The following is a 15,587-nucleotide window of genomic DNA, read 5'->3' as shown; positions in this document are numbered from 1 at the left end:
TAAGTTTCAAGAGATGTTTACTAAAACATTTATTTTCAGATAGTTGTAAATTAAAAAGACGAAAAAACAATCTAAATTGACATTTTAAAGAAAGTAGCAATTATGTTAAAAAGCACTGCAGCAGCCCAAGTGTTCAAAAGTTCGTGTAAGAGCACCTAAAATCACCAATTATTGTTAAAGGGACATTGATGGTGAGGTGAGGTGAAATGGGGTTTAACGTCGAGTCTATAATAATAATCGAGTCTGGACCAGACAATCCAGTGATTAGCACCGATTTACGTAATTGGGATACGTTGACATGCATCAACCAAGTCAGCGAGCCTGACTACCCGATCCCGTTAGTCGCCTCTTACGACAAGCATAGTCGCCTTTTACGGCAAGCATGGGTTGCTGAAGGCCTATTCTACCCCGGATCTTCACGGGTCACTTCAGAACTAAAATGGACAAAACTGGGTATAGAAACTGTCCCTATCATATACCAGAATTAAATGTTGGGGGAAGGAATTTCAGCGTGGGGCGCCAATGTTACGGCCATCAAAATGTACAGATCCTCTGACAGGATTCGAACCACGGACATTCTACCCTGACATTGAAGAATGCTTGATTCGGACTCACTACAAGGAGGTCTCAATCTTCCAACTAATACCTCTAAATCATGTCTTTTTTCCACACAAAAACGTGCGTATGAATACATATATAGCCTACGACGATCCAAAAATAGAAATGGCTGCCGATGACCTTCAGAAATGACTGCGTTCGCTATCGGTGCATTGTCGGATGTTCTTGAGCCCTGGGCAAGGTGGGTGATGACATGACACCACTGAACGAAGGCATGTCATTTGCATACAAATTCTAACGTGTATTGTGAGTGAGTGAATTGGGTTTAACGCCGCTTTTAACAGTATTCCAGTTATATCACGGCGTGTCAGCTTAATGTGGGAGGAAAGCCCCAAGTGATGCAGGTCTTAGACGTTTACCACTTCGGTGAAACCCACGAGCACGGGTATGGTGTTGACAAACCTAGAAACATAATCTGGGCGAACCGAGATTCGAACCCACAATCAAAGGTTTCCGACGTGCCTAAAGGACGCAACTCTGCGCAGCGAATCGCGGCGCCTTATATAACTGGAATACTGTTAAAAGCGGCGTTAAACCAAACTCACTCACTCACTCACTATTAATGAGTTGCATGGCATCAGTGCCTCGACAACCATTAAGAATTGTGTCAATTTAATGATCACCCTCACATACTATGTTATTGAACCCTAGAAAGAATATTTTATGCCTAAAATGTGGTCGCAATAAAATACACATAAAAGATGGTGTGTTAAGCTCGACGCGTGTTTGGTCGCACCATCAACCAGACCCGACTTCGTTAGTTTCACTGTCTGTGAAAATGCGACAACGACACATACCTTGACAAATGTCGTGTTGTCGCATTGTTGGCCTTTGGCGAACACCAAAAATACTACTGAAAGTATGACAATACGACTACTGGTCAAAATGTGAAAACTGTTGCGACGTTGATTAAATGTTCTGTCATGCAACGTGCACCATTAGAGCAAGTAGTAATCGTCTGGTCAATTACAGAGAGATGGACTTGAGTGCTGCGTTCAACACTGCAATGTGTACTCCAACAGAAACAAGGTGAGACGACGCGCTTGTTGTCCTGTCCATGTCACACTCCCTCTCTCCCGGGTAGTCCACACACACCATTGTTTGGGGTCCTCTGTGGGATAAAGATACAGAGGTGTCCACGTAATGATCATAGTCTATGTAAGTTTAACCGTGTGGATATTTAACGAATTTCAAAAATAAGAGTATAATATGAGTGAGTGATTATGGTTTAACGCCGCTTTGTAGACATATTCCAGCAATATCACGGAGGGGGACATCAGAAATGGGCTTCACACATTGTACCCATGTCGGGAATCGAACCCGGGTCTTCGGTATGACGAGCTAACGCTTTAACCACTAGGCTAAAACCGAACTCACTCCCTCACTGTACGTGGTTATGATTGAGTTTACATCCTAAAAGTGACACATGTTAATGCAGGTTTTTCGCAACTTGGTTAGCGTGTTAACGCATCAAAGGACCTGTGATATCACTTCAAATAGAGTTGTTGTTTTTTGTAAGACATTATGTTCTTATTCCTATACAAAATTACCTTGGGCTGTCCTGACAAGAAGACGCAATGTTTCTATCCCTCAGTCGCTTTTTCAGTTCAGAGATGTTGTTGCTGTTACATGTTGATCTACATACAACAAATTGAGAATAAATAATTAACCGAGATATTCCTAAATTACACGTTGGTTCGAATCCCGCCCGGTTCTCCCTGACTGTGTTTCACAAACTTTGTCAAAGCATATACAGTAAACTATGGTTATAACGAACATGCTTATAACGAACTGACGGATATAACGAACTTACTTTTTGGTCCCGACTACTTGCTGTAGTCATGCTGTATATGTACTTATAACGAACTACGGTTATAACGAACACGCTTATAACGAACTGACGGATATAACGAACTTACTTTTTGGTCCCGACTACTTGCTGTAGTCATGCTGTATATGTGCTTATAACGAACTACGGTTATAACGAACTAAAATTAGTAGTCCCTTTGAGTTCGTTATAACCGTAGTTTACTGTACCTGTGCTTGTGGGTATCACCAAAGTGGTGAACGTCACTGCGGGATTTCCTTTCACATGAAATTGACACGCCTTGATATAACTGTAATATTGTGCGTATTGTGCGTAATTGTTTTAGCAGAACAAGGGACCCATACTTGGTTATGACGTTCGGGAATTATGAAACGGGCATAAATGATATTTTTGGAGTGTAATTTACTTTATGTATTCTGATTGTATTTTCAAAAATGCTTCTTTATGTCTATTGCCCATTGTACTTCTTTATGGTGCATTCATGTTTGTTTGTTGTTTAACTCCGCACTATAACCCAGCTATATGACGGCTGTCTGTAAATAATCGGGTCTGGACCAGACAATCCCGTGATTGACTTCGTGAGCATCGATCTAAGCAATTGGAAAATGATAACATGCATTTACCAAGTCAGCGAGCCTGACCACCCCATCCCGTTACTCGATCTTGCGACAAGCATGGGTTGCTGAAGACCAATTCTAACTCGGAACGTGACGGGTGGATACATTCATGGTTTAATCAGTATTGATTTTCACAATAAACACACACATGCATTTTAAAAAAAAATTCTGACAAATTATGTCCACGTATAATGAATCGTACAGTGTATTTTCTTGTGCAACACCGGGCTGTATCCGTGAATACTAACTAATGTTCTTGGAAAGATACATATGGGAAACTGAACATTATAATATTATGGTCTTACACCTTCAAACATACCTTATCTTTTGTCCCGGTATATGAACCATAAGAATATTGACCTTTGACAGTTGGCTAGCGTCCATATTCGGTACTTCCCAAGTTGCAAAGAAACTAGAAAAAAAAGAAGAAAGATAATTACTCAGCTTTTTAAGACACTCGTTCATCCGAAACCAAGGCAAGAGTACTGCTTCAACCAACCATTTACTAGGGATATGGATGAGAATATAACAAAACGCCATTCCTTTGAAACCAAATCATGTACACATGTACAGATACCATTTAGACATGCCCGACCCGGAAGCCGGCCACTATGTATGTACATGTATATACTTACGATGAATCTCGGAATGGCTGGTCTCTGCTTGCATTCAACATAACATGGGCTTCGCCACTGGCATGGGATGCATACTGTAAAAACAGTCAGAGGTATGTTTCATTTTCCCCATTAAAATATTTTCTCCATGTGGTAGTTATTCTGTGCATCTATGTATATATGACGTCTTTCCTGGCTGGTGTAACCAAAGTGGAAAATGTGTAAGGTATCATTCATCAATTGTGTCCTATGGTGTGCAATATACTATTTGATAAATACCGTATTCGACGTGATAAGCGCCCCGCTCTAATAAGCGCCCACGGCGATATTTGCTAATATATTGGATAGTGAACAATCCCAATTAGCACCCTTCCGTTTGATCAATGTACACAAGACTTATTTATTCGTGTATAATACGCACTTGTGTGTTATATGCAAACTTAATCAATGGCAATTATATTCTGGATAAATATATCTGTCGTGTATAATACACACAGACTTTTCTTTTGTATCATGTCAGGCTGTCAGCATAAACCACGAAATTTACAATCTTTCAACTTTCTCCAAAATTTAATTCTAATAAGAACCCCCTATTTCAAATTTTGAGAGCGCACTGGGCGCTTATTACGGTAAGTAAATTAACGTCACATAGTGCCCATACATGTTTCGACGCCATGGCCCAGAAGGAAAACTCAGCATTGTTTGTACAGTTGGCAGTCTGGTCGAATCCAGGACAGTCTGCACCATAAGTTATCCCAGGGGAATCTGTCTGGGCACAAAACTGTAAGCCATCAACCATGTAACCTGCAATTGGAGATAAGATACATAAACAACATGTCGTTTTTTCAATACTATGCTCTTTCTGAAAATGTGAAGTGACATACAAGAGGGAATATGGAAATATACAAATGTAATACAATGGATATTGTCTTTACCCTTATACATACTTCTCCAACTTTACATAGGACGTCCTTTTGTCCATGTTTGGAACAATGCATTTCTTAATGCAAATATATGTCTTATAACAATCCAAAGATGCGTGCAGCGTTACCTATGAGGGTATCTTCGAGCACTGTTGCTCTCTGCCCACGGTTGCTGTACATCTGCACGACACCATACACACCAGACCAGAACATACTCTGCAACAGGAATTAGTTAGTCAAACGTTATGAGCGTCTGTGTGTTTCGTATGTGGCACCAACTCTTGAAATGAAGATAGAAACAAAACATAATATATTCTTGTAATAGGAACGGACAAAATGTATACGCCATCAAGAAAAATAAAGTAGAACCCCTATGGGGGATTGCCTAAAAGTCGGGCCAAGAAAAGTCGGGCCGGGCCAGCGGGTAATACTGAAAATGGATTGCAGAATAATAAAACGAAACGTGCATATCTAGGCAGATCTCAAATGTCAAGAAACGGATAGTTTTGCTCATTTAATTGAGTTTGAATCAAAATGTATCTTCAGCAATGTAATAAACTGATAATTATAGCTACATACCGAGAGTTGATACCGAAAAGTCAGTGTCTTGACTGTGTCTTTACTTTGATAAGAAGGTTTCTCACCGACCTTATCGTGAAGGGGTGTGATGTCCTGGGCAGGGATTCGAAATGACAGTGTTTTGACTACTCTTCTTTCATCAATTAACGTGTTTGGCATCCCTAATTAACCTTTACTAATTCATGTTAAACCAACACAGGATGTTTCCTGCAAGTGGATATTTGCGAATGTCATAGGACTGACACGACACATGTTAATAACTGTCAAAGCGCTTCTAAAATTACAACACATACTTTACATCTATAGACTAATTATAATATCATATCTACCTATATAACACTTTAGTGTCTCATATTGCAGTAAACCCTCTCATCCAAAACTTAATAAACCAAAACATCAGCCCTAAAAACCAAGCTCTAGCTCGTAAACACCCCTTCCTTACCCCAATATCCCAAAGAATAACAAACTACTTAAATGAACACCAAATTAAAAATCTTAAACAAAACTGCAAACAATCAAATATCTTCACCCCTTAACTTAAAATACCCAAAATAGACACAACACTAGCTAGCCAAATAAATAAACAAACCGACCCAAACATAGCTAAAACTACCACACTAGCATACATACACGAAAATTGGCCAAATTGGTGTCACATTTACACGGACGGATCCTCAGATCCGACCTCCAAACACACGCGTTTCGGAGTCCATACCACACAACCAACTAAAACCACACAATCCTTTCGACTCCCAAATAACCAATCAATATTCACGGCAGAACTAATGGGCATGGCCTCAGCCCTCCATAATCAAGAACCCCAAAACCACAAAAAAAATCCTAATACTTACCGACTCCCTAAGTGGACTGCAAGCCCTCCAAAACAAAAATACCAAAAAACGACATAAATTAACGCAGCTAAATTATCCCTCAAAATCCCAGAAATAAGCTTAAACTTACCCATCTCAAAATCAGAAATTAAAAGTGTAAACAAGCAAAAAATCACAAAAAATGGCATAACCTATATCTAAACTCAAATTGCCAAATCAAAAAATGCTCAGCAAACCACTAACCAAACCAAAAACTCTCCATCCATCAAAAAAAATCGACAGAGTAATCACTAAACTCCAAACAGGACACACCAACCTAAATAACCACCTAAATTTTAAAAAAAACCACACTACAGGTAACTGCCCACACTGCAAACAACTAGAAACCCCAGAACACTGCACACACTACCTAACACATCGAACCGCATTACAAACCACCCTCAATCTAAACAAGGCTCTCACTCTAGAAGCAATACTGAACCCACAAAATAAACTAGAAAACTTCAAGGCCTTAGGCGTATTCTTAATCAAAACGGAACTAATAAAACGCATCTAAAAACATAATAACCTACCAAATCAAAATCACATAAACAAACAAACATCCACCATACCCAGCTCCCTTAGTTCTCCTCCCCAACCCCATCGACATCTATTCCAAATCTCAAAATTCCCAAATTCTATATAAGCAACCCCTAAAGCCCCCTCTTGGGTTGCACAGACCACTTTCGCCCCTTTCGGAAACACATTAAATGGCCTGGCCGGGCCCGTGTGCGAAATACGCATCAGTCGGAAAGCGCACGTTAAATCTCCAAAGTAAGTAAGTAAGTGAGCATATTGCAGTAGCAAACACGGTGCTCAAAAGTGAAGCCCTTTTCCCTCTACATTCTCTCTATCAGAAGTGTTTGGCTTGTGTTGGGTCCGACTTGGCCCGGGCTCTCAAAATCAACTTAAACCTGACAGATGTATCATCAAATGGATTCAATCTATAGATTAGTGTTATATCTACCTATATACCACTTTATAATGTCACGGTACATCGTATTTAAAGAAAACAATGGGCTCAAAGTGAAGTATTTTTACTGTATTTTCTTAAGAAAATCTATGTTAGAAGTGTTCGGTCCGACTTGGCCCGGGCTGTCAAAATCAACTTAAACCTCACAGATGTATCATCAAATGGATTCACATCTATAGATTAGTGTTATATCCACCTAAATATCACTTTATAGTGTCTCAGATGGCTGTAATTAAAGAAAACAAGGTGCTGAAGGTGAAGCCCTTTTCCTCAACATTCTCAACATAGTCTCTATCAAAAGTGTTTGGCTTGTGTTGGGTCCGGGCTGTCAAAATCAACTTTAAACACACAGATCTATCTTCAAATGTGTTTACTTCTATAGATTAGTGTTATATCTACCTATGTATCACTTTATAATGTCACAGTTTATCGCATATAAAGAAAATCATGAGTTCAAAGTGAAGCCCTTTTTCCTCTACATTCTCAACATGACTAGTATTATATGTACCTATATAACACTTAATAATGTCGCACGATAACTCAAAGAAAAAGTGGTCTGTTAAAGTCGATCACTTTCACTGTATCTTCTCAAGAAAATTTCACCAAATGTGTTAGACTGTCTGACTGACTGATATAGGAGATTTGACGTGCGCTTTCCGACTGTAGCGTATTTCGAACACGGGCCTGTCCGGACCATTTAGTGTATTCCGAAAAGGGTGAAAGTGGTGTGTGCAACCCAAGAGGGAGCTTAAGGGGGAGTAAGTAAGTAAGTAAGTAAGTAAGTAAGTAAGTAAGTAAGTAAGTAAGTAAGTAAGTAAGTAAGTAAGTAAGTAAGTAAGTAAGTAAGTAAGTAAGTAAGTAAGTAAGTAAGTAAGTAAGTAAGTAAGTAAGTAAGTAAGTAAGTAAGTAAGTAAGTAAGTAAGTAAGTAAGTAAGTAAGTAAGTAAGTAAGTAAGTAAGTAAGTAAGTAAGAGCCTTCGGTAGGAGTAGAGGGAATGATAAGCATAGACTTGCTAAGTATTTTATGATATTCATGATAGCTCAACAGAAACTTTGATTTATGTTTGAAGTACACCCCAAAAAGGGGGATAACACAAGTGATATATTAAGATGACATACAACTTATACATACTTACGTGTATAAACTACTATCAAACAGTGAGGATAACAGGTGTTTGCATAGAGGTGAGTGTATCCTGCACCACCGGTGGAACAAACACACGCAAAGGCAAGTTAGTTGTTAAACCCGAAAAACACGGAAACGATTAGAACAAGTCAAAACAGAGAATTTCATCGGACATAACTCCATTTGCTACTTCTGTGGTAGTCACCAATCAACCCATTTATACTTCCAAAAATAGCTTTAACCCTTTTAAAGCTTTTGAGAAATTCAACAGTATGGGTTTGGTCTGGCAAAGCAAGAAGCACAAATGGGGCATGTTTCGACCAATGATTAGAGTATTCTTGCAAGTCTAAGGGTCCAACAGGAGTTATTTCTGCGACATGCTATTTCAAAACCAAAAATTCAGAGGGATATATATGAAAAGAAAAATTGAAAAAATACAAATATAAATTCCTTCCAGGTAAAGGCTATCACTTGAAATCAAATTTACAAAGCAGATTTTAGTCAATGACACATCTCTTGGGGTAGAAGTTCATCTCTGTCACCATGCTATGGTATTTCTGGAAAGGAAAGTTAACTTACAAAGTTGTAATATACGCGAAAGGCTTAATGTTGCTGATTAAGCGCAAAGATATAATCTCTGACTGACTGCTCAGTAACATTCATGTAATATTAGTAATATTCAAATAAGTGTACTTGTTCTAGGTGTGTGTAACGTGGATACATATATATAAGCGTATAGTAGAAACGTCAACAATCTTGTAACTATGTATAAAATAATAAATAAGCCATGTCCTTCATATGTAACTGATCTTATACCACCAGCTGTGTCACAGAAGGTCAGTTATAATCTCAGAAACCGCCATGATTTTGTAGTTTCATTTGCACGGACATCTACGTTTAAAAGGTCTTATATTATAGATACATTAGACCAATGGAAAAATCTATCATCCGGAATCAGGGATAGTCCGTCAGTATCTTATTTTAAAGCTGTCGCATCTGAGCAGCCTACATCACCACCTATGCACTATAATTGCGGTGAGAGATCTACAAACATATTGCACACTAGATTGAGACACAATTGTAGCACACTAAATTCCAACCTGTTTCGTGTTAATTATCTGATACTATTTCCTGTAAATGCGGAGCTCCTTGTGAAAATTCATTCCATTTCTTCTTCCAATGTACCTTATATGATGATATTAGGGAGACATTACTGACAGCTATCGATAATCTTGGAGGACAAAAAAACTCTAAATAGTATTTTTTTTTTGGTGATCCAAATTTAGATGTTTTCCTGAATACAAAAATATTCTTGTCTGTAGACAAATTTATAGAAACGACTAACAGATTCAGTAGCTAGCATATTATTGTTTCCAAACTGTTAATCATTAATATTGTTAAATCTATATACAACACTAACATGTATAATATTAGGATATGTATGAGATGCACACTGTCTTCACTTTCCAGCACATTGTACATATCCTTCATATGAGCACTGTATATAAATTTATATTGCGCACTATGTTTCCACAATGTGATGCTTCAACTGTAAATTGTTCATTTTCATTATGCAATATTATGTATAACTGTATAAAGGTAATAAGTGCTGCACTTGCGCCCAATCCCTTTGTCATTTTGGACAATACAATATGTTTAATAATAATAATAATAAGCAACCAATGTATTATGATCAGGGTCCATTGTATCCCTTCAGCAAGTGCGAATCAGGTCCTATCACATCTGTTTTGTCATGTATCATGCGCTATACAGTCGAACCTCGCTTATCCGGACAATTGCTTTTTCTAAAATGTTGTCCGGATAAACGAGTTTCTGGATATCTGAATACCTTGTTATCTGACCAGAAGTCCTTCCCCTACCTCAATTCTACCGAGGCATATGTGAAATGAATGGCAAAAATATGATTTATGAAGGATCGACCAATTACTAATAAAAAACATTGTGCTGTACAGACCTACGCAGCATGCTGTGACAGCGCACTGCATTATTGAAACGGCTGAAGAAATGCATATGTATCCTAGTTTAGACTATGCACGTGTTTTGTGTACAGATACGAGGCGAGGTTGGGGCAACCTGACACACATGAGCATTAATAGCCATGTTTTTAGCTCTACTAGTTGACTGCCAAGGTTGAAGTCATTCATGTGTGAAAAATGTTGTCGAGGCATCTGTAAACGGCTAAAGAAATGCAAATGTTGCCTAGTTTAGACTATGCACTTGCTTTGTGTACAGGTGTGACTTCGAGGTAAGGGCAACCTGACACACATGAGCATTAATAGCCATGTTCCTGTACTTGTAGTTGACTGCCAAAAATGCTGTCGAGGCATCTGTACATCTTCTTTGTCGAATTGCATTATTAAAGTACATCAAGATGAGACATCATATACATTCATATATATTTGTTGAGCACGAAACCTTGAAGTGTAGCCAGGACATTTCCTCGAAACTATGGGCGGCCGTGTAGCTTCAATATCTTATAAATTATAGGTCAAGGTGTATTCAGTAAACAAAGATCTGAAGGGCTGTATTTCCTTCATCGAACACACTATGCGTTCATCACAGTTTGTGACGGATACGAACGAACTAGCACTTGTTTGGCAGGTAGTTAAGATTTGTTATCTTGTTCTCTCTCTACCCTCTACTTCCTTAATCACAATTTAAATCCTAAATAGACTTTCGGGCCTAACACTGTGGCAATTTTAGACCCTCTGTTTCTGTATTTGCATGAGCTCATTTCCCCTAAGGTTTACACATCTCATAAGACTAAGTCATCAATGATGTCAAAGCTGTCTGACATGTTTCTTATGAAGAGTTCATGAAGCTAAACAATCTCCAAGTGACTTAAGCACAAAAATACGCGAACACTTCTGACATAGAATTTCTTTAGAAAATACAGTAAAAATGCTTCACTTTGAGCCCCTTGTTTTCTTTATTAACGATGTACCGTGACATTATAAAGTGGTATATAGGTAGATATAACACTAATCTATAGATGTAAACACATTTGAAGATACATCTGTATGTTTAAAGTTGATTTTGGCCGCCCGGGCCAAGTCGGACCCAACACAAGCCAAACACTTCTGATAGAGACTATGTTGAGAATGTAGGGGAAAAGGGCTTTAGTTTGAGCACCTTGTTTTCTTTAAGTACAGCGATCTGAGACACTATAAAGTGGTATTGAGGCAGATATAATACTAATCTAAAGATGTGAATCCATTTGATGATACATCTGTATGTTTAAAGTTGATTTTGACAGCCCGGGCCAAGTCGGACCGAACACCTGTGTGACTGTTGAGAGTATGGGGAGAAGAGGTCTACTTTAAGCAACGTGTCTGCTTTAAATACGACGATCGGTGACATTATAAAGTGGTATTTACTTATATATAGAACGTTCCTACAAATATAAACACTATGCTCACAGATGGAAATTTGTATCACGATAGGTACGTTTCAAATCTTATTTCGTTTAACGATTGCTCTTTTACATGTTACCAAGATCAGCGACGCTTACACACAGCTCCACTTTCTGGTTTTCAAGCGATTTACTCCGAATTACTTATTTATGGTGCACTTTGTTGTTTGGTGATTGTTCATTAATGTCATGTGTGTATGTTGCATCAATTATATGTAGGTATGATCGCCGATAATGAAGTAATTAGCCAGTAACACTTTGGCCCGTCTTGGCCCGGCCCGGCCCGACTTTTAGGCAATGCATCCCTATGGCATACACTTATATGTGTATGTATGTAATATGCTTTCCGGATGTCACGGTTTGTGTTAACAAATCCTAGTGTGCTATGAAAGTGCATCAAGCTTGACCATCAATAGTCTGTCGTGACATCCGCCCCTCCAGCTGGAGGTGAGGTGAAATGGGGTTTAACGTCGCGTCCAAGATTATCGAATTTTGATGAATGTTGACGATGTCTATGGTCAGCACACTGAAGCAGTTACCTTTAATCTCGAAAGAAAAGAGATCGGTTTTGAGATGTGTGTATCTAACAAATTCCCAGTCTCATCACACCAACTTACCTGACCGGGAGGAACGTCAATCTCGGCTGCTTTGATAAAGTCATCATAACGACTGTAACTTACATTACACACAGGCTGGAAGGCGAATGCAGAGATGAACTTATCTGCTAGAGCAGTACAGTGTCTGTGGTTGGATACCCTGGAAAATAAACCTTCACTGCAGCTGATATCAGAATAAGCTGAAAGAATGAAAACTTTACAGTAAAACCTTTTCAACTCAACGTCCTTGGGACCATCGAAGACATTTATAAACGTCTTTCTAATAAAACATCCTCTCAGTACGAATCTTCAAGGCCAAAAGAGTCCAAGTATTTTACCAGGAGCTACCATCTTAAAAACATGTAAATGATATGGGTATATTTTTTATGAGAAATACCCACGCTTTTGTGCAAAAAAGTGTTTATTTGAAAATACATAAATGCTAGTACTTTCGTGGCATTTAGTCGGGCAACCAAGCAATGTTGGTTTTTTTTCGTTTATGTTTCCATAAACCGAAAAAAATAGGCAACGCCCACTAACGAACTGCTGTTTCTTGATAGGTTGATAATAGAATGGGCGGTGCTTGTGCTACATTATTTGCGCTGAACGATGCCGCTTTCGAACATTTCCAGTATTTTATTGGTTGATTATTGAATGTACAGTTTGTGTAGTTCTTATCGTTGACGTACTTTTTCATAAGATTTTAATTAAAAATAGTTCTGGTTTATTGTGTAAACACCAGTTTGCACATGTGTGATTTATACACTGAGCACACGGGTGTTTACATTTTAACTCCAGATACACGAAGCATATTGCAGCATATTCAAACAGTCAAACAGTTTCTTGCAAGTTGGTGTGGTTGTCATACATTTGCAGTATTCCGTCGAGCCTCTTACTGAGTCTCTCACATATCATTCGTTTTTTACCATTACCTGTGATGCCTTGGCAAAGAACCGTTGCATTTTATACCATTTTCACTGGTACCCGAAAACAGGTGCAGCTTCTAAACCAACGCGTTGTGTTTTGGAACGTTATGGTAACATTTTAACGTTTAGGTCAAATTCTTTTGTCCGGCAGTTTGAAAAGTGTTTTTTTTCCCACAATAACGTAAGGAAAACAAAATGTTTGCTCTTAAAGATATAGATTGATTTACCTCTTGAAAAACTTGTGATCACTGATAATATTATTTTCACAGTAGATTTACATATCCTCATAGGAGATCTGAAATTTACATCCTGTTATGAGTTGTATCCTGGCAACAACCTTTCTCACCTGAGCGGTAAATACTGCATCGATAATATATTCACTATGGTTCAATGTATCTTGACAGGTAAACGAGTCATCAAAATGTCAATTGTCTTGTTCAACTTACCCGTTCACACAGAATGCTCCAGGATTGATGTTCGTCTGGTAGTCAACACACCTCCCCAACACCAACTCCCGTATGTCAGGAGTTGTTCCCTTCGCCACACACTGACCCTCGACCAGGACCTGGTGTATCACCAGTGTCAGGATCACTGCCAGTGTGTTTAGCTGAGATAACATTCTGATGGTCATTCACGATACTTTGACTCAGACGTGTACATCTACTTCACTACAATGTTGTTCAGTTGACTCCACGTCACCTGTCTTAGGCTTATCTGTGGAATGTGAGCTTTGACTGTGGACACTGGGTTTTACAAGTGGCTCTATGACACTGGGTAGTACGAGTGGCTCTATGACACTGGATAGTACGAGTGACTCTATGACACTGGGTTGTACGAGTGGCTCTATGACACTGGGTAGTACGAGTGGCTCTATGACACTGGGTAGTACAAATGACTCTATGACACTGGGTAGTACAAATGGCTCTATGACACTGGGTAGTATAAGCGGCTCTATGACACTGGGTAGTACAAGTGGCTCTATGAGACTTGGTTGTACAAGTGGCTTTATGACACTGGGTAGTACAAGTGGCTCTATGACACTGGGTAGTACAAATGACTCTATGACACTGGGTAGTACAAATGGCTCTATGACACTGGGTAGTATAAGCAGCTCTATGACACTGGGTAGTACAAGTGGCTCTTTGACACTGGGTAGTACAAATGGCTCTATGACACTGGGTAGTACGAGTGGCTCTATGACACTGGGTTGTACAAGTGGATCTATGACACTGGAAAGTACGATTGGCTCTATGACACTGGGTTGTACAAGTGGCTCTATGACACTGGATAGTACAAGTTGTCCTATGACACTGGGTAGTAAAAGTGGCTCTATGATACTGGGTAGTACAGGTTGCTCTATGACACTTGGTAGTACGAGTGGTTCTATGACACTGGATAGTACGAGTGGCTCTATGACACTGGGTAGTAAAAGTGGCTCTATGACATTGGGTGGTACATGTGGCTCTATGACACTGGGTAGTACGAGTGTCTCTATGACACTGGGTAGTACAAGTGGCTCTATGACACTGGGTAGTACCAGTGGTTCTATGACACTGGGAAGTACAAGTGGTTTTATGACACTCGGTAGTACAAGTGGCTCAATGACACTGGGTAGTACGAGTGGCTCTATGACACTGGGTTTTACAAGTGGCTCTATGTCACTGGGTAGTACGAGTTGCTCTATGACACAGGGTAGTACGAGTGGCTAAATTACACTGGATACTACGAGTGGCGCTATGACACTGGGTAGTACAAGTGTCTCTATGACACTGGGTAGTAGAAGTGGCTCTATGACACTGGATAGAACTAGCGGCTCTATGACACAGGATAGTACGAGTGGCTCTATGACACTGGGTAGTACAAGTGGCTCTATAACACTGGATAGTACAAGTGGCTCTATGACACTGGATAGTACGAGTGGCTCTATGACACTGGATAGTACGAGTGACTCTATGACACTGGGTTGTACGAATGGCTCTATGACACTGGGTAGTATGAGTGGCTCTATGACACTGGGTACTACAAGTGGCTCTATGGCACTGGGTATTACGAGTGGCTCTATGACACTGGGTAGTACGAGTGGCTCTATGACACTGGGTAGTACAAATGACTCTATGACACTGGGTAGTACAAATGGCTCTATGACACTGGGTAGTATAAGTGGCTCTATGACACTGGGTAGTACAAGTGGCTCTATGATACTTGGTTGTACAAGTGGCTCTATGACACTGGGTAGTACAAATGGCTCTTTGACACTGGGTAGTACAAATGGCTCTATGACACTGGGTAGTACGAGTGGCTCTATGACACTGGGTAGTACAAGTGGATCTATGACACTGGATAGTACGATTGGCTCTATGACACTGGGTTGTACAACCGGCTCTATGACACTGGATAGTACAAGTTGTCCTATGACACTGGGTAGTACAAGTGGCTCTATGATACTGGGTAGTACAAGTGGCTCTATGACACTTGGTAGTACGAGT

General features: G+C 39.5%; 1 protein-coding gene across 2 annotated transcripts; it reads right to left on the bottom strand.

The window, feature by feature from the left end:
• Nucleotides 1-1,060: 1,060 nt before the first annotated feature.
• LOC124117015 (ADP-ribosyl cyclase/cyclic ADP-ribose hydrolase-like) lies at nucleotides 1,061-13,810 on the bottom strand. Of its 2 annotated transcripts, XM_046478683.2 has the most exons (8): nucleotides 13,548-13,810; nucleotides 12,197-12,335; nucleotides 4,729-4,816; nucleotides 4,339-4,481; nucleotides 3,699-3,772; nucleotides 3,383-3,475; nucleotides 2,169-2,255; nucleotides 1,061-1,729 (listed from the first exon to the last, which is right to left on the bottom strand). In XM_046478683.2, the coding sequence occupies exons 1-8, from the start codon at nucleotides 13,730-13,732 to the stop codon at nucleotides 1,585-1,587; spliced, it is 954 nt and encodes a 317-aa protein (XP_046334639.2). In that variant the 5' UTR covers nucleotides 13,733-13,810; the 3' UTR covers nucleotides 1,061-1,584. The 2 variants fall into 2 exon arrangements, with proteins under 2 accessions (XP_046334639.2, XP_048247366.1); XM_048391409.1 differs by lacking the exon at nucleotides 2,169-2,255.
• Nucleotides 13,811-15,587: the final 1,777 nt, after the last annotated feature.

Source organism: Haliotis rufescens, unplaced genomic scaffold (genome assembly GCF_023055435.1).
Source record: "Haliotis rufescens isolate VD_foot unplaced genomic scaffold, xgHalRufe1.0.p SCAF_9, whole genome shotgun sequence".
NCBI lineage: Eukaryota > Metazoa > Mollusca > Gastropoda > Lepetellida > Haliotidae > Haliotis > Haliotis rufescens.
This window is presented reverse-complemented; position numbering and strand designations above follow the sequence as displayed.